Source organism: Lutjanus erythropterus, chromosome 2 (genome assembly GCF_056507025.1).
Source record: "Lutjanus erythropterus isolate fLutEry1 chromosome 2, fLutEry1.hap2, whole genome shotgun sequence".
Taxonomy (NCBI): domain Eukaryota; kingdom Metazoa; phylum Chordata; class Actinopteri; order Lutjaniformes; family Lutjanidae; genus Lutjanus; species Lutjanus erythropterus.
The window spans coordinates 34653209-34680264 of NC_139318.1; the positions used below are offsets into that span (position 1 = coordinate 34653209).

Sequence of the window (27056 nt, forward strand, 5' to 3'; positions counted from 1 at the left end):
TGGGTTTAATGATGTCAGGGGAAATGGGACACACTCTGAATGTATTTAAAGCTCCATTAAGTTATATTTTATATGAATATTGAATCTAATGACTTCCTGTAATCTGAAAAGGAGGCTAATGCTGAAACCAATGAGAAATGTCACCCAATTCCCTGCTCTACATGGATTTTAACATTCAGGTCCAGTCACCCAGGCTGCATGGTTGTCACAGAGGTCACAGAGTGAACTGAACACACAGTGGATTTACTGTACACAAACAGCAAAATGGTGCTGACTGCAAACCAGTTATCATTTAAAGCTGGAGTGCAGAACTTTTACATATAAATGAACATTTGTTACATCCAAGCCCTTGCCAAACGAGTTTACACAATGCCGATTAAGGCTATCACAGCCATGCAAATCTCTTTTCAGACTGCCAGAGTTTTTAAAGTCTGGTGTCTTTGGTGACATTCACATTCTGTCACACAGTGATGTGTATTGCACCAACCAGCAATGATTGGTTTGCCAAAGCTGAGGGACGGAGCAACTGTAGCAACCGAGTAGGCTACAGCAACAAGGAGCATGGCCAGATAACCTGAGAAATGTCCAAGAAAAATCTGTGACCCTGGATAAAAAAGAAAACTCAGCATTCAAAGGAAGGATTACATTTTTTTTTTTTTTTTTTTAAAAAAAGAGAGTGTTCCACACAGAGGACAAAGATGGCTAAAAATTTTGTAGAGGATGGACTGACAGACGGACTATGTTGGCTATGTAGCTATTACATTTACAAAATAATGGATTAATATAATTATCTGCCAATGTTTGCATGGGAACGTTTGACAAGAGCACTGCGGGGAGCTGGGGAGATGACAGCGAGCTCACCTGTAGCCATACGTCATATCATGAGCACGTGTTAGTAGTGTTTGTGTAAACACTCTCACTGCCAGAGGGGGGGAGACAAACGTTCTGCACTGCAGGTTTAAGAATTTATCCATGAACCGAACATTTGCTTGTTTATACCTATTTTACTACTTTACAAAGTCAAATGTTGTACTTTCTACTCCATGTTTGTCTCATAGATGTAGGTACTGGTTACCTGTAAGACTAAGATGATGAATTTATAAAACACAATGCATTGTTGGCTTGTGACCCCTCACAAAAAAACACTGTGTCTACAACTTGTTAGCAGTTCCACCAAAGGTGATATCCTCTCTGAACTGTTTGAGGTCTAAAGAGATAAAATGATCTGATATTTCACAAAAAGCAATGATTAAAGAAAGGCTTAATCTAGAGCTGCAACAATTAATCAGTTAATTGAATATTAAATTATCACCAACTATTTTGATAATGGATTCATTGGTTTGAGTAATTTTTTTAAGGCAAAGGTCAAAATTATCTGATTTCAGCTTGTTAAATGTGAATATTTTTGGTTTGTTTACTCTTCTCAGACAGTAAACTGAATATCTTTGGGCTGTGATAAAAACAAGACATTTGAGGATTTCATCTTGGGCTTTGGGAAACACTGATTTTTCACAAACACATTCAAACAACTATTAATCAAATTTAATTAATTTCATAAAAGTTGCAGCCCTAGTTTAATCAGTGTTGTGCGTGAGTGTGTTCATTTAACAAACTTATGCTTTTGGTGAATTTTGTTGAATGAACATATCCATTTGCAACTTGCGTTGTGTTTTTGGCACCTGCAAATCAGATCCAGCTTCCAGGACTGCTGAAGCCAGTTCATATTAATATTTGAAAGAGCTTTATGATCAAATCCGTCCAGATTCCAACAGACAAAATGTCACATTTTTATGTAGATCTGCAGCCAGATCTGAAAAAAAAAAAAAAAACAAGTTTGAATGTCACATCAGTAACCAATTTCAAACAACACATTGAGTTAGAGCATTGGACCAGTCTTAGGAAATATCTGCGAGTGAATTATGATCACAAGAAATCATTAAAGGGTAAGACCACATGCCAGCAGTCACAAGGTTCCTCAATCTCAATTCATGCAGAAGAACTTTCTTTCTTTATGCCTCCTGTCCTCAAAAGTAATCCCGTGACCCCTGAGAATTATATTGGGACCCTTTGGAAGGTGCCAAAGCCATGAGTTGGACAGCACTGGACTAAATTATGGTGTATGAATGGTGTATAAATTAGCCAAAATTAGTTCCACCTCGAAGAGCTACAACAGTAAATTGTAACTTTCACAGCTGCATCAGTGCAGACAATCTAATAATGTAATATGTAATAATCAGTCTATTTTCTGACTTGTAAGGGGGTATTTTACTATTGTTGTATTTGTACTTCTACTCAAGTAAAGGAAAAATCCGTCTTATACTTGCAAAATGTTTCCTGAATCTGAGTATTCACAGTGGTCAGGTCACACTACGCCTCAGTGATTGAGCCACGCAGCAGAGTAACATATTTGTCACTGGCTCTGTTCAAGGCCTTTGTTGAAATGAGGCGTCCCACACTGTAAGCACTGCACTATCAGCATGATGCTGTGTTTTGAAGGACGAATGCTTTTCTGATTTCACACAAAGGAGGTTAAAAACATAATTTTGGCTGCGAATCAATCCTGAATTTCACACAGAAGGCAAAAAGTCTGTCACATCAATAATGTAATAGTTGTAAAGATGCTGCTTGCTGAAGCTGTTTGGTCTGCTGACAATTGACAGCTGAGCCTTAAGTGTGAAGACATTCCCTTTATATTTACCAAACCCACAGTGCAATCGAGGATACTGTTCATGATTGTGGGTCCCTTGGAGACCTTGGAGACCTTGTTCAGGTCTGATAATTGGGGCCTGAAAGCAATTGTTCATTTTATTTGAAGTGGGGTTGTATGAGGTACCTGTTCTTAGTTTAAGTGTTATCAGAGTTTGCCAAGCAGTAGCGGTAGAGAGGCAGAGCTGTAGCTGCTTATAATTTAAAATTAATTATTATTAATTATTATTACACTTAATAAACAAAATGGGTTTACACTTAGATATAGCAGGAGGCATCAAGCCAGAGAAAAGTCCAAAAGTTACAAATCCAAAAGTCAAAAACAGGTAACAAGCCATAAAACACAGAGGGAAAAACATTAGGAACAGATCCAAAAAGGTGTACAAGTGAACACTAGGATGCTCAGCGTACAAAGGAAGATGAACTGACAACTTTGGAGGGAAGATACACACAACTAAATACACTGGAGGGCTGACCAGCGGCAAGTGGAAACAATCAAGGACAGATGCAAACAGTCAGATATCAAAAGATCGGGAAAACGGACAAAGACAGGACGTATAGACAACAAAAATACTTGAGGGGAGACTTTACCAGAATAAAACAGGAAGTAAATAACCAAGACCTCAAGACTGTGACAAGTGTGTGCTAAATTTAGAATATTTTTCAATGATTTACCTTGCTGTCAGACAGGCTTTTCTGATGAGCCAAATGTTCCTCTTTCCAAGCCGCCCCGACTCCATTGGCAAAATTGATAATTTTACTTCGCAGAACGCACACAGAACACAGGAGATCCTTGTCTACTGCTGCCTTGATCTGTTACTTTGTTTTATTGTGTGACCTTGGTGTTTTAAAAGGTTAAAAGTCGCACAGTAACATAATCACAAACAGATCGAGGCAGAGGTAAACCAGCAATTCCTGAGTACTGCAAGGTAAAATTACTTTTTTTGCCAATGGAGTCTGGTTGAGCACGAGAGAGTAATGTTTAACTTTTGTAATGGTGGTTTCCCACTGTTAAAGGCGGTCTGACAGCAAGTTAAAGTGGTTAAAATATTCTAAGTGTAGTGTACATTTAAACTGATATAGATTTTTTTGAAAATACATTTTGCTTCTGACCCTGTCCACTGCAGTTTATTGATTAGCTTCCATGCTGATACTTCTCTCTGCTTGTCCAAACAGGGTGCACCATCTTTTGTAGGTAATACACTGACTATCGATACCTCATACAGCCCTGCTTAAAATGATCTGAACAATCCCTTTAACATTTTTATAAAAACATGAACTTTCCCCAGTCTGTTCTGTGGAAGTCTGTCTTTCTCAGTGAAATGAAGTGTGTGTAAGTTATTCCAGTGAAGTGTGAATAATTCTGCGGGTGTGATGGCGAGCATACAGCCAGACAAATCATATACTCTGAGCCCTAATATGCTACAGAACCATGCATAATGAATGGAGGAGAGAAAGGGATGGATTTTAGGGTGATCTCAGTCCTTCCACGTCCAACCCCACTAGTGAGGGCGTTCCAGTGTCGGCGGGCTGCAGCAGGATTTTGCATGCTGCCAATGTCGCGTCTGCAGGAAACTGTCCCTCTTTGTTTTTCTCCATTTCTCACTAGCTCCCTGACTTTTTTCCTCTCCAACAGTCATTACAATTCATCTAATACAGTTCCTGTCTTTTTAATATGATTCCCCTCTCTCTCTCTCTCACTCTTTCTCCCTCCATTTATTTATTTATTTCATTGGCTGGCAGGCTCACTCTTCATTAATCTAATGCAGTTTGCTCACAGTCATTCAACTCCCTGCTTCAGCAGTCCTGTAGTGTAAAATGGTTGGGGTCTTTTCAGCTGGCCAAGCTGTCACTCACCATGATCCCACAAAAGAAAATCTGCAATTTTGCCCTACTTAACATGAATAGCAGAAACCTCAAAATGTTTCTTCTCCCAGCTTGTGTTCATCCTCCTCTTTTGCTGTCCACTGAGTCTTTCTGATTCTCCCCTTTCCTCTTTTTTTTCTACCCTTTTTGTTTGCTCTCTCTCGCTCAATTATTTAATAAACATGGAACTGAGATCACAGTCTTACAGGGCTGTAAGGACTTCAATATTACATGAAAAATCGATCAAAATGAGCATTCAATTTCAATAATCAAAATCAAAAGCAGTATTTTTTTCTCCGCCCTCACCCATTTGGCACATGTCCATTATATCCAACACATCCTCATACCTACAGGTTGATCTTCAATTACTCTAAAAACAACATTACCAATGAAGAGTGTCAGCAGTTAGGTTTAGTCACAAAAATGGACTTTATATATACAGACATACATACATGTATAAATACATATATATGGCATAAATGGTGTCTTTTCTTCATCACAGTAAAATGATGTCATTTTTTCTGGTCTTACCAGACTGTTCTAGCTGTTCTATTATTTACTGTTACCCACTTAGTCATTATATCCACATTACTGATCGCATTGTGTGTAATTTTGTCGCAATATCAATACCGAGTCATTCAAAAATATTGTGTATTTGATTTTATCTATATTTGCTGGCCCTAATTCTATAAGATCATCACATATTTGCAGTATTTGAGAATGTGTGGTATGTATTATTATTTATAAGCCACATTGCCCAGCCCTAATATAAATAATTAATACTGGTTGATACATCGACACACACACACACACACACACACATATATATACTATATAAATAAAACTCCCTGATATTGGTGTCTGTGTTGGCCCCCCAAAATCTATTAACAGCATCACTAACGTGTCCTGAAATCTCTTTCTCACGCCATGATTCACTTTTGTCCACACTTGCAGAATGAAGGTTTTTCAGAGGTTTGTTGCCATGAATAGAGCTTTTGAAAATGCAGAGAAATTGAAAGAACATAAGAGAACCATTATCCATTCATGTAGGTTTTAGCTCTTGTGATGGTGTGAATTAATACACAATCACCTATCACTGATTGACATTTTGTCTAGCTGTAATGGTCTTTATGCTCGGTTTGACTTTGTGAAATGTCCTTGACATGAAATCATTCTAGTCTGCAGGTCAAGTCTTTAATCACAGCTATCTGGTTTTCTTCACTGTGCTGGACTGTATGTGTGTGAATACTGTATGTGCATGTTGAACATTGCCGTGGGTTATTAGTAACCAAATCCACTATGCAACACAGGTGGCTGCCTCTTGCACGCCGGTACAAATTGTAAAATGCAAGTCCCTAAATCGTAACAGTGGCCTTTAATTTATTGCTGTGTGAGCACTCAGTGATGCACTGTTTGAACTGATGAGACGGAAACACACAGGGGCTGTTTTATTTGCTACTTCATTTAATTTATCAAAGTTCTGCCCTTCTTTTCAAAGGCAGCTGAAATGTAAATGAATACTGATAATATTTTAATATGATATGCAGATTGCAGAACTGTAGCTCTCTGCTGGAGTGATTTAAGTTTACTTTTTCTGCAACAGTATGATGTAACCTCAAGTATAAGCAAGATTAATTGGGGGTTGTTTTGGAGCAGGAGGTAATATATATTTCTATCTGTCCCACTTAGGGGTGGGAAATCTGACTATTTTAGATCGAAGGCTTCTGCAACCTACACTCAACAAAAACATAAATGCAGCACTTTTGTATTTTTCATGAATTGAAGTAAAACATCTAAGACAGAAAAAGGTTTATTTCATCTTTGTTCACAAATTTGTTGAAATCTCTGTTAGTGAGCACGATAAATTAGTGCCAAGATAAGACATTCACCTGACGAGTGTGACCTCACTGACAAACTGATCTGCACTACATGAACAAAACAATCAAGTGATGTAGCCAAGGACATGGCTTGGCTGATCGGACGTATTACTTAATATGGCTCTTTCTTGGCATGTTGTGAATAATGCAACTGAGTCATGAGCTGGACTTGACATTTTGCCAGGAATCGGGTTTCCCGTTCTAGTTGTTTCTGTGAATTAAACACTGTACAGCTTTTAAAATTACAGTCACGTATGTTTGTAAATATCCAGTTCAACAAAATCCATTGACCCTATTTATTTAATAATCCCTCTTGCATTGTATACTGCCAACACAATTCTCTGAGTGGAATTGCAGCGGCCCATTTGCTTCTCTTTTTTTAACATCTTGCTGAAGAATATTTGTACGTGTGTGTGTGTTTTAATGGCATTCAAGATGAAAGCTGCCACTGCCACTCAGAAGTCTTTTTGCCACTCACTGGGAGTAACCACAGTGACTCTGCCAACTGTGACATGACGTACAATTTAGATTATAGATTGTGATTGTAATGAAAAGGATTGTGATGTTACTTTATGGACAGATTGTTCAGCCATCACACTGCATATATTCTTTTAAATATAATTGTTGTATTAATTCTTTGTTGTGTGTGTGAGTCACATACAGGGACTAAAACTTTCTTTTCATTATACAACCCTGTGTTGTATAATGATAATAAATTATATATATATATATATATATACATATATATATATATATATATATATATATATATATATATATATATATATATATATATATATATATATATATATATATATTGATATATATATATATATATTGATATAAATAAAGTACCTTAAGCATTTATTTTCTTTCCTTTGTGATTCATATAATGCTCAGAAGCCCTGATGATGGAGGCCAGGGAAGAATGGTGACAAAAAAAACCACACGATTTATTACGTATTGCAGAGCATTTTATATTGTTTAAAACATGACTGGAGGTTGACGCTAAGGCTTTGAAGACCAACAATAAAAAATGTAAAATTAATGCAAAAATGAAGAAGAAGCCTGTGCAGGAAGGAAAGAATTGGAGTTATATGATCTTGTTTTCTTGCACCAGTAATAATCCTAGCAGCAGAATCTGAGTAATACCTGTGTGGATGGAATTACAAAAATCTATAAGGGAAAAAAAAAATAAAAGCATGGACAACGTTGTGTAAATCCTCAAAGGATAACAGGGATCCAATTTTTAAAAGTTGAAAAAAAAAATCATTCCTGAACAACCTTCTTTACTTGGTCGTCAAAACAAAGGCCAGCATTGTATAATGTCTGCATAAAGTGGATATTTTATAGCACAGGTTGCACAAGAGTGGATCAAAACAAGTGGAACAGGAGGGACCACAGTTTGTCCTGCAGCAGAGCTGTTTAGAGTGTAACTTACAGCATCACAGCTGTACTACACAGCTGATACTATTCAGTTCCAGCATGAAGAGTAGGCAGTACAATGAAAGCACAGAGGGAGAATAGGAATAGGAGAAGCGTAGGAGAGAAGCTCCCACAGTAAGTACCGCCATGAGCATGTATTCACCATGGAGTAAGAAAAAGATTCATCTTCTGTGCCAAATTCAATAAATGTGCAAAGTCTTCTCATATAGACAGAGTAACAAGTTTATCACCATATTGACAAGAAAGGACAAGGTCAGATGACTGCATTACCAGAGGATGTTCAGCCGACAGTGTTCCCTGTAGTTAAAGTGGTTCTGCGCTGTTGTTTCTCCCTCTCAGCTGACGTATTTGCCTCCGCCGTGGGGGGACTGCAAGGCCACGCCGATGGACTCAGACTTCTTCAGCACTTACAGCATCACAGCCTGCCGGATCGACTGTGAGACACGATACCTGGTGGAGAACTGCAACTGCAGGATGGTCCACATGCCTGGTAGGAACCAGGATCTGCATTACAGAAACTTCCTAACACAGAGATCCTATCTTAACTGTTTGGTAACCATGGCAATTAGGTTAGTACCTGATTTAGGAAAATGTCACAAATGTCAAGTGGAGTAGATACAAGAGAATGGACTTGAAATACAAACTGGAGGCAGAGCTGGTAAAGTTCAAAAGTTTTAATAAACATGCTAAAAATACAAAAAGGCTTACAGATGGTCGGGCAGGCACAGGTCACAACAGGCAGACAAGATACTCCACAAAAATCCCTAAGAAAGTCTAAGACCAAAAGGAAACACTAGGATGCTTGACACAAAGGATAAAAAAGAACTGGCAAAGAAAGGAGGGAAACATGCAGAGTAAATACACAGGGAGACTAAAGAGGAACAGGTGAAACTAATCAGTAATCTAAAAAAGCAGAGAAAAAAATAAAGCAACAGAAACAGGAGGGAAGGCAGGAATGTCAAATAAAAAAAAAGGAAACTTAACTAAAACCCCAAACCTTGACGGAGGATAGCCATTACAGATGCAGTGTTCCTAAGACAATGTTTGTATCCTAACTTAAGATAAGAAATGTGTATTACACAAGCATCCTTATTTCTTTCTTATTACTCTACCAACTTTAGGATAAACAGTAGCTGTCCTGTCTGTCACTTTTACAACTGGGGTAGTAGCTAACTTATTAACTAGCTAACAGTGGTGTTAGCTAACAGTAACTAATATTAGTTGATAATATTGCTAATAGTAGCTAACAATAGTGTTCGTTAACAGTAGCTAACTGTAGTGTTTAATCCATATGCCTGCTCTTTTATTGTTTTCACTCAATGGATGCTGGATGCAGTGAAGACTTAGCCCACTGTGTTAAAATAGCATTGGGCTTATTTACAGATGTTACCAAAACTTCTAACTCGTCTGTCTTGAAGTTACATGCCTGTCATTGTTTTTGCTCCATTTTATTATGTTTCAGTGTGTGTGTCAGTATGTTTAAATGTTAAAAAAAAACAGTGGTTTCAAAGTTGTTTAATTCGGCAGGATGAGAAATGAGAAATGCAGTGTTGGTCGCTAGGTAACAGACATGAAAGTTGATAAGTGATGTTGGATTGAGTATTTAGGATTTCCTGAGATAAGACAGGACAAAATAAGATTAGACAGAATTTGCTTCTGTAATACCAAATTGGGAAAATCTGGTCTTAAAATGAAAAATTAAAATGTCTCTGTTAGATTTTTTTGTGTTGTGTTCTTACATAATCCCAAATATTTCCAGTAATGTTCAAATGCAAAGGGTTAGGGTTAGCAACTCCCATGATCACTTAACGTCATCAAACTGCATCTTTTGTTATTGTTTTAATGTGAGAGAGACAGCTAGCGGCAGCATCTACATATTGTGCATGTAAGATTTAAGTTTCTGTATCACAGCCCCAGAGGTGTATCTCATTGCTAGAAGCAAATACCTACACACAATTACTTATGAAGATATAGATGTTCCAGTGTCAGTTTTGGTTGGAAGTGCTCCGATTGGAAATAGTGGTGACAAAAACAATCCTGAAGGAACAAACTGCTTTTTGCCAGCGATTGCAGAAAATCAGATACTTTCACACTCCAGTGAATTGGAAAACTCAACTATTTTCACTTTGTTTGTGCAGTGATTACAGCTGGCATTTGCTGTCTACCTCCTACATTTAATCACTGTGTGGCATCTCAGACGGCAAATTGAAAAGGAGTTTGGCACAAAGAAAACATTTGGATTTGGCCTCCGTTAACCCACACTCACCTGCCCAATAATAATTAATGTCTCTCTCTTCAATCAGGGTCACTTTCAGCTCTGTGTTTGCATATTAAGAGATCCAGCCAATCTGTCTTTGTGATAATCAGGATTAGCTGCTATCTTATAGTGATTGTTCAGTTGATTAATGTGAGTCTACAGAGAACTCCCCAGTTAAAAACCTCTGCCCTGTAGAATTTGCTCAGCTGCTATTCATCTCTCCTATCTCTCTGTCATTAGAGTGATTTTTTTAAAGAGTATGAACTGAAATGCAGTGAATAATTGCAGCTGGGAAATAATTTCCACTACATCTAGGACATGTCTTTTTTCCCCAAGAGAGACGGAGAGGGGTGGCTCTACTGCCATGAAGAGAAAGATGGAGAGGGTGACAGAGACAAGTGTGACAGAGACTGAGAGTGGTGCTGAGAGGCAGCGAATGCACAAAAGTTGATGATATCAATTATGAGATGAGATCAAATTTTGCGTGCCGTGGTAAGGACGGCACACTCTTGGAAAATAATGTTTTCAGAAGGGTTCTACCCAGAACCATTGTCTTCTGAAGAACCCTGTTTTGAGGAAAGGGTTTGTTAAGGGTTCATTGTAAGATTGAAGGTTCCATTAAGAACCCTTATCATCCAAAGAACCTTTTTTTTGGAAGAAAGAGTTCAAGTGTCCTTAATCTTAGAAGAGCGTGTTCTTCATACAATAACACAAAAAGGTTATCTGTAAAAGCCCCAAGTGTCTTTTAGATAAAATCCTTGAAATATTAAAAGGTTATCAGTAGAGTTCACTGGGTGGGTTCTAGATAAAACCTGCATAAATATAAAAAGTTCTCGGTAGACTCCTGTGAGCGTTTTCTAAATAAAACCCTCAGGATATAAAAGGGTTCTTGGTAGAACCCCCTGAATGTGTTCTAGATAAAACCATTGGAATATAAAAAAGATCCCCAGAGATGGTTCTGGGTGGAACCATTACGCCATAAAAGGGGTCTCGTTAGAACCTCTCATGGGGGTTCTGAGTGAACCTTTTCAGAGTACTCTAGGTGAATCCCTTTACTTTGGGTTCTAGGTAAAACCCTGAAAGGGTTTCAGTTGGAACCTTACTGAAAGGCTCTACTACGAACCATGTAGGGTTCTCCAGGGGCGACCTGAAGAACCCTTTATCGTTCTAGTTAGCACCTTTATCTCTAGAAGTGTAATGACAGTAAGAAAAAATTAATGATAGGCATCGATCTCGTCATCCTTTGTGCTTCCTAGGAACCATCTCCTTCTTTTTGTTGCGCCTGAGAACATTGTGTTTCCTCTGCCTGTCTGTCCTTAGGAGATGCCCCATACTGCACCCCGGAGCAGTACAAGGAGTGTGCAGATCCTGCCTTGGGTAAGGAGATAACCCAGCATGCTGTGTGCGTGTGCATGTGTGTGCATGCGTGTACACACTGTTCTCTGTGTATATCCCGCCGTTCAAAGCTCCTGATCCAAGCTGATAACAGATAATAGTGTTCCTTCAGCCTGATGGTAGCCGTTCTCAAATAGTAAACCTCATGCCCGGCACCAAGGCTCTCCTTTTCACACTCCCCTGTTTCTCCATCAACTGATACCTTTCAGGTCTTTCATGTCTGCTGCTTGTTTCCTTATTGACTTGCAATCTCTGGTTCTTTGATGGCGCAGGCTCACGTGTCGGCCTCTGGCTGCTGCTGTCTCTCTGACTCTGTCGCTGTGCGTCTTATATCTTTTGTATTTCTCATAAGGGTCTCTGGGGTGTCTCCCAGCGGCTTCTTTTCACAAGACTGCTTTGACGGTTTTCACTCCGCTGGCATTTTGTTTGTCATCCTGGGGTGATGATGCATCTGTCTATCCCTGTGTCTTCTCTCTTTCAATCTCCCCATCACCCCTCTCTGTCTCCCTGTCTGTCTACTTTATTTTTCAGACTTCCTTGTCGAGAGAGACAATGACTACTGTGTGTGCGAGACGCCGTGCAATCTGACGCGCTACGGCAAAGAGATGTCCTTTGTCAAGATACCCAGCAAAGCGTCAGCAAAGTACCTCGCCAAGAAATTCAACAAGACAGAGCAGTACATAGCGTAAGTCTCATTCTGATGTTCTATTTGTCCAAGGATGAGCATGGATTTTTCAGCACTGCGTCAGTTTATTCAGTTTCACACATTATCACCTTGGTGATGTTCAGTGTAACCAGCCTTGTGCTGCTGGCTGCTAAGCTGCTACACATAAATGAAAATTATACCTGTCGTTCAGGAGTTGTGATTAAAGAGCCCTGTGGACATGTTGTAAGAAGAAAATACTCTTTGCTCTGATTTGAATAATAATTTGTGCCTTGTTAAATATTCTTAAAAGCATATCTACTCCATCTCCTTTGTTTAAAACTCCAGAAACCATGAATATGCAAATATATTTTAGTTTTATTCATGGAAAAAGTAACATTCTCTGTGTATCTCACCTGGAAGTTGCAAGTTTCACATCACACCTGTGTAAGCTGCAGTTGTGATACTACAAAATCACAGTCATCTGTACTTTTCCTAAACTCTGATTCAAGGTGAGGAGAGAGAAACTTTCCCTGTTCAGCAGATGAATGTGAAAACAGCCTTCTACTGTCAAACTCAGCACATGCATCGTTGTGCACAATGAAGCTCAAGTGATGCAATAATAAACAAGACACATATAACCTTTTCTAGGTCTGGAGGATAATTCAGGAAATCAGTCATTATTAATCACCTTTCTGTGGAAATGTATTGTGATGATATGATACTGTCATGTCCAACTTGATGATTCCAAGCAAACTGTAATTAGATATTAAAATAACACTTTATTTGAAGGAGTGTGCACAAGAGATGACATTAACCATGTTTATGTGGACAATATTTTTTCGATTTGATTATTAGAAATTCCAACTTGACTGTTTACATGGACACTATAAAACATATGTGTGTTAACATGAACATTTACATTAAGGTTTGCCAACTCCAGTGAAAAAGGAAGAAGTATTTCCACCCTGTAATTTTCAAGATGGACCTACATCATATCCTGGGAACAATAATAGATTTTTGTGGGGGTTTTTTTTGTTTTTTTGGTTTTTTTTTTAATCTTACAGTTCATCCCAAAATCAAAAACACATATTTTCCTCTTATCTGCAGAGTTATTTACCCATCTAGATGGTTTTGGTGTGAGTGACTGAGTTTTGTAGATATCAGCCGTCGAGATGTCTGCCTTCTCACCAATATAATGGAACTAGATGGCACTCGGCTCGTGGTGCTTAACGTGCCAAAAATTCAAAACCAGTGTCTCTTTCCAGAAATCATGACCCATTTACTCAAGATAATCCACAGACCTTCTTGTGAGTAGTTTCATGTAGGAAGAAAGTACTTCTGGCAGATTTTACTGCAGAAAAAATAGTTCTACCATGAAACTGCTCTTTATTTGTCATAGCAAACTGCTTTGTTATGGCAACTAAACATTAACCAAGACAAAAATATCTTGACAATTTGACATTATCAAACTTAAAATAATGATTAACGGTTTTATGTTTTTACATTACATTATTCTGTCATGTGGTTGGTTTTGACACTGGCTGTTAAAACTTGCCTTATAATTATGTCATGAATATTTTCCTTGATCTCAAGTACAGTGATACATTTAGGATTTGTCAAAGGTTAAGTAAGTAGTATCAGTTTGATGACAGAGTACAGTACCAAGGTTGTTTACAGATTTACCTGATGGCCAGGTAGCGAGATTACTTACTGCTAAAGTAGGCTAACCACTATCTATTTTTCACTGTAGCTGGCGTTAGCAAGTTAGCTCGGTTAGCCATACAGCAGCAGCTCCAGTTTTCCAAGAAAGTCACCTTGGTACTGTTTCCTGATGTCAAACTGACCCCTGTCTGTCTCAGAGAAAGATAAAAATGCACAATAGTGGAACACGTCTCAGTGTACTGAACATAATTTTTATCATTTTGTATTTGATTTTGAATACATTCTCCATGTTATGGTTTATACAAAGAAATATCAGGAAAAAAAAATAACATTATGACCTTGACCTTCATCATGTCTCACAGGTTTAGTTTAGTTTCTTTTGTCTTTTGCGTTTGTTCATTATTTCCTACGTGTTTGAGCAACTCCCAGAGAATGGGAATGTTTTGTTTCTTCCAGCTTTGTCTTGGTAGTTGAAATTAGAGAAAAAAAAATAGCTACAGCAAATCTCCCCAGGCTACAAAGTGTAACATGTTGTGGCTCCATCATGTAATGGACTAATGCTGCACTGCACTGTCTTACAGTTGATGCTGATAAGTTTCAAATGTATCTTGCGGTCTTGTAGAGTAAAACCTTGTGTTTTCCATTATGGATAAAAGCACTTACATGCACAATTAACATTGTTATAGCTGCACAAGAAATCTTGTAATACAAGGCAGCACAATAGCTGCTGTAACAATTTCACCTGTTTTTTTTTTTTTATTGAGGTGAGGAAATAGAATAAGGAGCTTCCAGTCAGAGCTTAACTTGATTAATCGGCCAATATTAAGTGTTTCTTTGCCAAAACTACTGAATAGATCAAAAGTAGTTCAAGGAAATGAGGAGAGGGTGCAATAATAGTTGAATCTTTTATCTATCATTCCCGGCGGAGCTGTTGAGGACAAGATAATTACACCATATGTAGTCAGAGTGGTACAAAAACCTTTCACTTCTCCCTTCCGAATTTTTCTTTAATTCCCTGTGGATAAATGTGAGCCCATCTTGTTCTTTTTGTGACTGGCCATATTTCCAAGCAGTGTGATGAGCATTAGCTGGGAGTGTTCTCTGTGCAGGGCTTACTGGTGTGAAACTGAAGTCTGTTACAGTGGACTGTCTTTCAACTGGAAGCCACAAACACAGACAGAGGGAGAGACAGCAGCTCCGATCACATGTACTGCAGGTTATTCACTGAGCAATGAGAACACCTGACAGCAAGGAAGCATAATTCAAGCTGCAGGCTGACACCTTGCACAGGTGTGCCTACAAATCAGGAGAAAACACTGAGGAATGTCAGTAATAACAAGATAAAAAAAAAAAAAAACACCTCGATCGGTGATTCCCAACCAGGGGTACTAGTGCCCCTGGGGGCAACTACTTCTGCAGCTGCCAGGGGGTGTACGTGGAAAGACTGCAGAGAAGCTCAATTGATTATAAAAAAAAAAGTAAGAAAGAAAAGAAAACAAAACAAAATAAAACAATATATACAAAGTCTCCACATACTGAGTTAACTGTAATACCTTGAAATTCATAGCTAAACATACTGAGCTACTTAGCTGAAAGTAATTGATATATAGCAGAAATATTAAGCTTATAGTAACCAATAAATAGTAGATGTGGTTAGCTAAAAGTGATGAATAAACAAACTGCTGAAGGCACTAAGCAGACAGACAGAAAGTGCAAAGTGAAATAGTATTTTAAGTGGCGAGAAAGACGAGGCAGCAGAGCCTACCAGCTGACTGTCTCTCTCAACCTATTTTTAAAAATGTATTGCACTCATCCTACTTCTACTCATGTATTTACAAACCAGCCAGAGTGACAAATAAAACTTGACAATATTTCTCGGGCCACTTCCCCATATTTAAATTAACAGTAGCAACTGGTGGGTTGTCTCAAGATAAAGCAAGCTATCATGAGTCTAGTGAAGGGAATATTAAATTCCATGATTGAGGACGTTCCAGGGGATAATATCCATATTCAGTGTGATGCTGAATCATACCTGTCAGGTTGACAAATGCTCAACTCTTCATTTAATAAATTCTTTCCTTTGTTTTCCCAGCTGAGGTTGCTAGAAAACTGTGGTTCTCTTCAGAATTATGGAAATCGGCTATAAGGAAAAATAAACATTTTTGCAAAGTCTTTGTCTTTTACAAATAGATATTTAAGTCACCATGGTACTGTAAACTATAACTTTCTGACAGGGTTTACAATATTACCCAGTGCAGTTACGGGTACCACGGTCAGAATACACAAAGTCAGAATTGTCACCCTTTTTTATTTTATAGGTAATAGTATTGGATATTTTAACGATATCCAAAATGATAAGCTAAAATTTCTGCTGTGAAACAGGTTCTGTGAAGCTGTGCTAAAGCTCATCTGGCAGGGCTGCGGATGTGCATCTGACAAAAAAGGTTTGGAACGAGATTATCTCACCAGGCGAGGAATTAAGTGCATTATGATTGTTCTTCATGGTGTTTACAAGGAGTGTATTATGTGCTTTTAATAAAGTTAGTGCAGTCAAACTGCAGGAGCTGGAAGTATGTCTCCCACAGCAACGAGCAGATGTTGTGTGTTCATTTTGCATTAGTACATCTCCGTCTCTGCATTATCAGATGTAATTTGCATTTAGCTGTTTGAACTCAGCCCTCGGCTTCACCAGAGTTCCTTTTAAGACTGACAGATCATCACTTGTCTGGACTTAAATTTCAGTAATAAAACAGTGCACCAAGTCCAGAGAAAAAGAAACTACAAAGTCAAGTAGCGGTTTTGATCTCAACTCCAGCGGGGTGTGAAGTCTGATTCGTCCCACAGAGAGGATATTCAGGAATCAAAATAATAGTCTGCCTCGCCCTGGGCCTTTAAACTAATCCCCATTCTTTTTTCTTTCTGCTGAAGTCAAGAGTTTTCGACATTAACACAGTATGAAATCAAACAGCTGTCATCACTTCCCTTGTTTTCCTCAATGACCACAGCCACCTAGGGGAATTTAGTTAGTGATGGCAGGTTATTTGCTCAACTTGACACATGTGCTCTGTTATCTGCAGGAAGTGGTACGCTCACCAGTCATCTTCTCTCGCCTGAGGACACTCTGATAAAAAAAAAAAAAAAAAAATTGACTGAAATATAGACCAAGACATTTGAATATGTGCCTTAAGACTGCGTGCTTCTCTCTCTGTTTACAGTGATAACATTCTGGTGCTGGATATCTACTTTGAGGCGCTGAACTACGAAACCATTGAACAAAAGAAAGCCTACGAATTGGCAGGCCTTCTGGGTAAGGAAGTGGCTGTCAAGTGTTTGCTTGGGAATAGATAATATGCAGAATTCAACATGACAGATGCTTTTTATCCAAAGTGACAGTAACGCAGGGGCTTGCATTTTTATAATAGGTGCTCTGATCCCAGAAGACACAAACCTGTCTCTTTAATCCATCGTGACTTCTCAACTACAGTTTGTTGCAAGCATCTACGTTTTCTGTTACATTTTTCACCTTTCAGACCGTAATAAAGATGAAAAGTATATGTCAAAACTGTCTCGTGTGAATGCACAGATATGACATCCCTCTCTGTTTTGCATTAAAAGGACAGTTTTAAATTATCCAAGTGGGGTTGCATGAGGTACTTATCTAGAGTCAGTGTACTACCTGCAGCTGGAGTATCATGTAGGAAGATAAGTAACGTGCTGCTGTGGACAGGGTCAGCAGCAAAACATATTGTGTATTTCAGCCTCCTAAACAAATCGCTTTTAGCGTACACTACATTTAGAATATTTTCACTACTTTACCTTACTGTCACAGCCTTTTTCTTTGGGAAACCACTGTTATATAAGGCGACTATCTTTGTTTCCCAACCAGCCAAACTCCTTTGGTAAAAACAATCATTTTACAGTAACAAAAGAAAACAACTGGCAGGCTCAACTCCAGTGTCTCTAAGATATGACGGTTGACGATCCAAAAAAAAAGTCATGAAATCATCAGCGCTCACTCATAACATTTAATTCTTTCATTGTAGCACAGCAGCAAAACAACAGACCCATTTCAGCCCTGGGCTTTCCTCAGTGGGTGCTGATGATTTCATGTACACAAAAACACACACACACACACACACACACACGTAGAACACGGGAGTTTAAGGTCTACCGCCGCCTCAGTCTGTTAGTTTGTTTGTGTTCTCGTGTGACTTTGGTGAATCCAAACTAACCTTCGCTGAGCCAGGCATGGTGCCAGGATTTCAATTTTGAATGGGCCAAAGACATTTTGGCAGAGCCTTAATAGTACTGATATCTTGCTCTCTAGTTGACTGACATGTTTTAAATGTTCTTCAAAAACATTTTCAGTACCAAGATATCTTATTATTTATTTGCTACAGTTTGTATTTATTACAAGCAGCACACAGGTGTATTGCTGAAATCATGGGAAAATGAAATATACAGTCATATTTCTTTTTACAGTGAGTTGTGTAGCCACATAGATTCATTCAGAGTCCTGACATTTTAATTCTGTTTAAGGAGATACATCTTGTTTGGATGAACTGGTTGCATTAGTCTTTACGTTGTTGGACTCAAAATTTATTGAAAACATAAAATGGCCTGTTGTGATAGGTCATACATAGTAGCCTAATAAATGTTGTCTTTTTTATTTTTTATTTTTTAAGTTAGAAAAAAAAAAAGAGAGAAAATGTGTTCTCCCAGTCATTTTCGATGCCTGAACGCAACTATCCCTTTAAAACTCCAAAGTCACACAATAACTCAAACTAACAAACCCACCAAGGCAGCCGTTTAACTGCAACAAATTACTGTTTTGCCAAAAAAAAGTTTGGTGGCTTTGGAGAGAGTGATATTAGGCCTATAGTGTATAACAGCAGTTTTCAGAAAAGATGGTCTGAAGGTAAAGGGGTGAAAATATTCTAAATATAGCGTACACTTAAACTAAAATAGATTTTTGTTAGGCTGTTTGGCTGTTTGGCTAAAATACATTTTGCTGCTGACCCTGTCCCTGTCATTTATGATAAATGAAGTAATTTGGTGCAGTAATGTTAAGTGTACCATGATCTGTGGATCTCACTTTATTGCCCAGCATCTGTGTACGCTAGCTGCTGGGTGCTCATCATAGTTACATAATGTTGCAAATAAATTCCTGCAGTTCGACCATTTCTTATTCACACATAGCTGTATTGTTACCTTCAGGGCCTGTCTATCAAGTGAATTTACATACAGCAGCGACACAAACACACCGCATACACACAGGCGGGAGGATCACAGAGCAGAATCAGCCAGCTTCTGTACTAAAACAAAACTAATGCAGCTCAGGTCACATTGTAAACTTGGAAAAACAGTCTGACCACCTGCTCTAGTTATTTAGTTGACTTCAAATCAGGCTTAAAGTTCACACAGTTTCTCTTGACTTTGTCCTTCAATATTACAACATTTGTCCAACATGGCCATGGCCTGTGGTAGTAAGCATCATGCTAACATGGAGTTCAACAGGGGAATCCACGATGTAAAAGAACATAAAACATGGCAAAACTTAGAGCTTTTGAGTTTGACGTTTAGTGACAGACAGGTGAAGCATTAATTCATTTAACACGTATTGAAGTGCAAAAAACATGAACATAGTGGTTTGGTTCACAGTAGTTGCTTACCATCCCCTGTGGTTGGCATGTCACAATTCAAAACTGTGATTACTGCAACAGCCCTAATCTGCTGCTTCTCCAAACTGGGGTTGTGCTGACCAACAGGTACTGTAGGAAACACACTGACTACAGATTAAAACCTCATACAACCCTCATACTTCAAAAAATCTCAACTATCCCTTCAAGGTAATTTTTCAGGGATTTATTATCATTATACAACACAAGGTTATACAATGAAATTAGAGTTGTAGATCCTTCCTTCAATTTCCTTTATTTGTCTTCGTAGGTGATATTGGAGGTCAGATGGGTCTCTTCATCGGCGCCAGCATCCTCACTATTCTGGAACTCTTCGACTATCTATATGAGGTAAAATATCTCTTTTTAAAACGACTCCCATCATTATCGGGAGCCTCTCACTTAGATAAAACACCCCATTTAATGTATTGTTTATGCAAATGTGTACTGCTCCAGTATTATGGAATTACTTGATGACAAAATGGAGTTTTTTACACAATGTTACCATCCACATGAGGACGTGTTTTAGCGAGCATGACGAATGCTCTGTCCCTAGCGGTCCTGCAGCTTCTTCTCTCACAAGCGTTTCAGCAGCAGCGACGCTGAATACATTAACATTTTGGATGTATTATATTTTAGATTAGTCAGGATGTCTCTGTCCGTTCTCATTAGAGTAACTCTGGGTTGCATGCTTCCTCTATGTGTCCCCTCCTAACAGCAGCGTGGAAAGGCTCTTTGTGTGTCTGTTTAGTCCTTCATTTTAGATGTATGTGTGTGAGAATGAAAAGCAGCACCTGCTCATATGCAAGATCGATGGAGAAACATTTATAGATACATAAAATCAATCTCATTTGAATTTCAATTCGCCTGATCCTTCAAAGTCCAAAGTGTGTGGGCTTGACAAAAGGCAAAACAAGAAGAGATTTTTTTTCTGAGTATTTGTCCTCATTCAAGAACATTTACGTAATCTTATCTTAAATTTCTTGTACATGTTTTTGTTCGGTGGGTTTGTGCGAACATGCCACACCAGATTCAGCAATCACCCATAACCTCAGATAACTGTGTAAATGATCTGCATGTGCGTATTTGAGTGCATGTGCGTTAGACTTGTAAATTAGCTAAATTAATGCACCAATTGTACCATTTAAAGCAGCGCTTCCTGCCCCCTCTGTCAGGAAGTGTTCATTCATGAAAATGGCACCAACAAGTAAAAAGAAGAACTTTATGAGTTCAGAGGTTGAAGTTCTGCTCTCAGAGATCCATAAATGAAAGTCTGCAATTTTAACAGTGTTAGCAGTGAAATTAAGGGACCTGATGAAGCCGAGGAACGGGAAAAAAACGAGTGCTGTTATTGCTGTTAAGGCTTTTACTGCCACTGAAATTAAGAAGAAATGGTTCAATATGAAAATGAATGAAAACAAAAAAACGCCTTGCCACGGCAAACTAATCAATGACTGCAACGGAAGGAGGGGACGAAAAATACATGCCATAATAGTTATAGGTAATGTTGCAACAGAGGACATTTATCTGGACTTGATAAACCATATCATTATCATTAAGCTGTGTGGATAAATTCAGAGTTATGTTTTAATTCAAAATGAAGAGTGAAAAAGGATAATGTCAACATAATTATGAAGTGTGTACAAAACAAAGCCTTTCCCCCTGGATTGGGTAAGAATGTCACAGTGTTAGGATTGTTGTGATTTGATTGAAGCTGAAAAATTATCATATGAACAACTCAAAGCTAAATATGGCAAACCGACTAAACATTTATATGTCTTTCTTCGGGTTAGACACCTCATTAACAATCTGAATTTTCCTGAAACTCAGCCAATACCTTCAGCTATTGATTCATTTTTGTTACAGTTTTACTGCAGTAAAAATTTTATATCCCACTTCTGTGGAAAATTACAGTCCCTCAATACATTCAACATGAACAGAATTTAAAGCGTATAGGAGAGGGACCTGGGAACTGGATCTGCAGAGGAGGCATGGTCCAATACAGTGGAGTCAGTAGGAAGAATCCAGAGTTCAGTCAGTCAGTGCAGGATCCCTCACAGATTGCAGTGGACACCCCAGTCCCTTCATACAATCAGACTTCCAGCTGTTGATCAGGGGTATGGTGAAATATTTAAAGCTTTGATGATGCAGCACATGAGCTCAGTTCTGAAGGAGAATGAGAGGGTTTCGGGTAAATTGTGGGAAAGCACATTTTAACAACCAGGCAATTCAGAGTTCTTTACAATAAACATAAGACATCAAGACAAAGTGTAACAGGAACATAAAAGCAATATAAAAAGACACTTCAACACAATTAAAAGAGTTAAATAGATGAAAGAGGGAAAGTAAAAGTTACAGTGCAGTTTAAGACACTCATCAAAAGCCTCAGATTTGGTTTAATGGAATGCAGAAGCAAACAGAGGAGTCTTCAGCCTTGATTTAAAAGAACTGAGAGCCGTAGCAGACCTGCACTTCCCTGGGAGTTTGTTCCACTGTGTTTTTATGTGGTGCATAAAAATTGAATGCTGCCTCTTCATGTTTCGTTCGGTGCCTTTTCTAAACCGACTCCCAGATCGCACAGCAGATCTAGTATGCAGGGGGCGCTGCAGTGTGGACTAGTGTCCCTCCTGTACCGCTGTGAATTCCTGTCACTCTCTCCTGGTATTTTGTTGCTCTGCCTTAGCTGTGTCCTCCCTGATCCATGTGACCTATCTAAGCACAGATCTGTATGAAGTGATGTAGTGATGTAACATGTATGTCTGTACACCATGTTGTTGTTGTTTCTTTGTTTTTTCTTTATCACATACAAGTATTCTTCCAAGGCTAATAATGAAAGTGAAAAAGCCCAGTTTGAATTAACTGCAACTTCCACTCAAGGCTTAAGCCATTCCACTAACATAATTTAGTCTGACCTTGTCAAAGCTAACTCAAGCCAGACTTGAACAAGCTTGTACTGTGAGCGTGCAAAGTCGAACGTCAGAAAGAGGATACTGTGTCACAGAAAGATGGGAAAAAAGAGAGTTGTTTTCTCAGCAGTGAACCAAACTCTGCAGATTATGCTAAATGAACAATATGAGGGGTTCATCATGAAAAAATGTCAATACTGCTGCAGTTAACAAAGCGAGGGAGAGAGGTTGGCAAAAAAAACTCACACAAACTGAATGCCAAGGTAATATGATCCAGGTTTGCCCCACCTTGTTCCAGACCATCTGCCCCATATCCTGAAACCTCAGCAGCAGCATGGGGTTGATTCCAACTTGAGGCTCGACCTTAATGTCATCCTCACTCTCTCATTCCTCCTCTTCCTCTGCATCTTTTAGCTGCACTTCTGTGGCAAAATTTTTTTTAAAAAAGTTACACAAGTCTACTCATATTTTATAGGCATTTGTTAATAAATGTCTGCATTCTGCAAAGGTTATGTAAATATATATCTTGCTGCAGAATATGAGTCAGTAACTTCATATTGATATTAGCAACTCCATAATCTCTTATGTTTGCTCAATTTACAAGTGTCATCTGCTCACTGGCATTGAAAGTCAGACTCTGGATTGGTGAAATTAAGAGGAAACTGAGAGGTATAAGTTTAAACACAGCAGACGGCTGTGGTTTAGACTACTTTAATGGGGGGTTTTTTTGTCTTCATTGCTTGAGCAAAATGATTTTTTTCTTAAACTATAAATGCTAAGCTTTTAAAGTTAAGTTAAAGTTAAGTTTTTTTTAAGCTTATAACCCGCTGTTTTTTTTTTTTTTTTTTTTTGTTTTTTTAATGAATACACTCTTTGGAACTAAAGTAAACATTGAAACTGATGTTTGATCAAATAGAAAAGGGTCTGAATTTGTATTTCCACACGGACATAAGTGTGCGGTTCTGTTTCCACCCAGTGGAAATTCTTCGACACATGGCTGAATTAAGCTTGATAGTTGCCACCTGCCACAGAACAGCCTAGTTCAATGGTATCAGTTACCATGGTTACTGAACAGCGATTCCTATAGGCCACAGTCATGGAACGGATCTCTCACTTAAATTAACCAGACTTATCAAAATAAGCCAGGCTTTTCCTGTATCCACATTAATGAAATACCTCCATGGTCTGCGATTTGCTCGTAACAATCCTTGATGTCTTGTGTGTTTTGCTTTTTCAGTCTGTAAAAAGCGTAATTTAGAGCTTTCAAGCTAAAGATTTCTTCAAAGTGATGAAATTTGCTGACATTAGTGGATTTTTTTTGGTTTGCATAACCTGACAGCAGCAGAGTAACTGCACATGACTGTACAACGGGTTTGGACTACTCATAAATTGTTTGTGTCTGGAAGAAAACTAAAAATACAAGAAAATTGGTCAACGCGACATTTTCCTAAATCACTTGCACAAATCACTTAAGAACAAATCTGTTAGTGTGAGTGGTTCTTGCATGAGGCCCATTGTGTTTTGATCCCAAAAGGTCATTAATGGGTGTCCTCGTCTGCTTTCAGGTGATCAAGTACAAGCTATGCCGATGCGTGAAGAAGAAACACAAAGGCCGCAACAACAATGACCGGGGAGCTGTGCTGAGCCTGGATGATGTGAAACGCCATGTCAGTAGGCTGCTGCTAAGTACTTTCATTGTGTCACATGGCATTTCTTTGACAGGGAGGACACTCTGCTTCTTTGTCTTCACTGTCTCAACTGCAGCCGGAGTGAAGGAGGACGACACAGCAGCGGCAGCAGTGGTGAAGAGTAAACAAGAGGGTGAAGAGATAAAGATGGAGGAAGCCAGGGAGGGAAAGACTTGAGAGACATGAAAGGGAGCGAAGAGAGTGATCGGGATGAGAGGGAGAGAAAATTGAGAGAGTAGGAGAGTGGAAAGTGGCTGGAATTTAATCAAAGCTGGGGGACAGGACCAGCAGGGACAGGCTGGAATTAGAGCTTTGGAAGGTGTGACAGCTCACTTATTTCCAAGTGTAAATGAAGCCAGTTCACTTTAATTGTAAGTCTGCGCCCAGGCAGAGAAAAAGAGAAAGATGTGCTCCTCCCCTGATCTGCTCTCCTGACTTACTCTGCAGTCTTTCCCATCCGCCTTTATTATTTTCAGCATTTTTTTTTTCTTAGGAAACGATTTCCTCTCGCCTCCTGGCCCAGCTTGTTGCTCATGTCATGTTTTTTCTGAGAGTATGATTATGACTTGAAGGTTTTCTCACATGTGTTGTATTTTCTGTTTTACTCTGGGTGCTAAATCACAATTTGCTCATTCGACATAAAAGTTTATTATAAACCGCTTGCACACAAAACATATGCATACCATTAAAACATGCATATCATTTTGAGCAGATTCAACTTTAAAATATAAGTAATAGTTTAAAATTTGAGTTTTATAAAAAAAAAAATTACATCCATTTACATCTGCAATCACTCAAAATTTATTTGTATAAACAACCTTTCATAAAGGCTGATGTAATTCACAATGTTTCATAGTATAATAATGATAATAATAATTATGACAATATAATAATAGTAATTATCATAATAATAGAAAATTAAAAAAGAAAGAATTTAGTGAGAAAAAAGGAAGTCATATCACAGGGATGATGTACATACACTTGATGTACATATGTATATACACAGTTGCATATACATATACATATTTATTACATGGCTTTGTTAAATACTCAATCCTAATTGGTCAGTTACAGCGTTCGAAATCCTGTTATTTCTGTATAGCACACCGTTGCTATGAAGAACAGACTGTTGCTATGGACACAGTTCTGATCACAGACTCTGGAGGAACAATAAAAACATTTTTAAATCCATAAAATAATGTTTAAATTAACATTTGTATCAAATCATTGATTTTGGAGGGATAAGTAACCATGTAATAAACAGGATAATCCCTCATCCCTATTATCTCTTATGCGTACATACTTATAAATACATGCATACATAAAAAAGGAAAAAAAGTTAACTTTTCCAGGCTGAATCCAGGCAGAAGTCAGGCAGTCACTGAACTCATACTGAGTATGTATCTTCAGAGCAGTGAGCTTTTGTTTTCAGGATAACGGGCTTCGCTTTACCTCAACAGACAACTGACAGTTGTAAACAGCTGATCACCTTACAGTGTAGGACTCGTCGTCACTTGTTATTGTTAGATTACAACGTTGTGTTCATCCTGCACTCCTGCAGGAAAATCTTCCCAAATCTCTTTGTGTCTGCAGAGGAGGGAGCCATAGATCAACCATAGATTGAGTATTAAATAGGATTTCAGCCTATTTAACACAGTGTATCATCTATGGCTCCAAGAGGCTAGAAGCGAAAAGGTTACAGATTTCTCCTTTAACATAATAATAAGAATAACATAACATAATTTTATGGTATTTTGACAGTCCTGAATATTTGTTTGGGCTTTACAATACTTCCTCTCCTGCTGATCATTCCTCTCCTCTGTCTTTATCTTCCTTTCTCTGTTTATCTTTCTGTCCTCATTTCTCTCTCAGGCTCCTTGTGAGAACCTGCGTACACCATCAACATATCCCGGCAACATGCTACCTCACCACCCGGGCCAGGCCAACTTTGAAGACTTCACTTGCTGAGCGGACCCGGGTGAAGAAGCATCGAAGTGCGTGTTATGCAACCAAAGCCAACCATACAACAAGAACTATCCAACAGAGGGAGTGTGAGGAACTGATATGAAGTCTTAACAGAGGCACTTTTTACATAGAAATGGAGCAAAGCAGACAAATCAAATACAACAAATGCGGTGAAAGAACTTTCACTCGAGGAAAAGTGGAGAGGAAATCCCAAATATAAAAAAAATATCTGTTAGTTTTTCCGGAGAACATTTCATGCAGCACTCTAAACTCTTCAATCTCTGTGTTTTTCCTCTGGAATACTGCCGCAACGGATGCTCATGGAGAAACCTTGCCAACATGGACCTCTTTCTCTTTCAAAAGACAAAAAAAAATGTAAAAATAAACAAGGGAAAATGTACAGTTATCTCACTCATAGACAGCAGATCAGAAAAAAAGCCCCCATGCCTTTATATAACACAGCAACACACACACACACACACACACACACAAGGGTTTCACACAAACATCGGACAGCTAGTGGGACAGATATCCTACATACTGCTTACTCCACTGTACATGTAGCAACATCCGTAACTGTTGCAGCGCTCCATAAAACAACAGCTGGACTCTGTGTCGTTTGTATGAGAATGTATCTATGTTCGAGTGTAGTTGGGTTTGCAGGGACGTTTTCGGGGGGTTGTGGTGGTGGTAGAGGTGCATCGTCTACCATCTGAAATGTACTGGTGATGATTTCAGGTCTCATCATGTAAATGCATGCTTGTATTTGTCCAGTGCATGTTTTTCATTTCATTTCTAATTTTGATTTTTTTTTTTTTTTTTTTTTTTTTTTGGTGACTCTTTCTACGATGACTACATCTGTGGTGCATTAGGGGGACATTCATAGTGTACGGTAATGCATTTATAATACTTTATGACTATACTCATAAACACACGTAAAGCTTTCTGATGCACTATATCAACA

General features: G+C 38.5%; 1 protein-coding gene across 2 annotated transcripts in view; it reads left to right on the forward strand.

The window, feature by feature from the left end:
* Window positions 1–26567, forward strand: part of asic1b (acid-sensing (proton-gated) ion channel 1b) — a 233644-nt gene extending 207077 nt beyond the window's left edge. For both annotated transcript variants that reach the window (XM_084737987.1, XM_084737976.1), the window contains 7 exons: window positions 8235–8385; window positions 11473–11529; window positions 12079–12232; window positions 17071–17162; window positions 19805–19884; window positions 24005–24106; window positions 26000–26567. In XM_084737987.1, the coding sequence (XP_084594113.1) occupies window positions 8235–8385; window positions 11473–11529; window positions 12079–12232; window positions 17071–17162; window positions 19805–19884; window positions 24005–24106; window positions 26000–26095 (732 nt within the window). In that variant the 3' untranslated portion in view covers window positions 26096–26567. The remainder of the gene's footprint in view (window positions 1–8234; window positions 8386–11472; window positions 11530–12078; window positions 12233–17070; window positions 17163–19804; window positions 19885–24004; window positions 24107–25999) is intronic.
* Window positions 26568–27056: the final 489 nt, after the last annotated feature.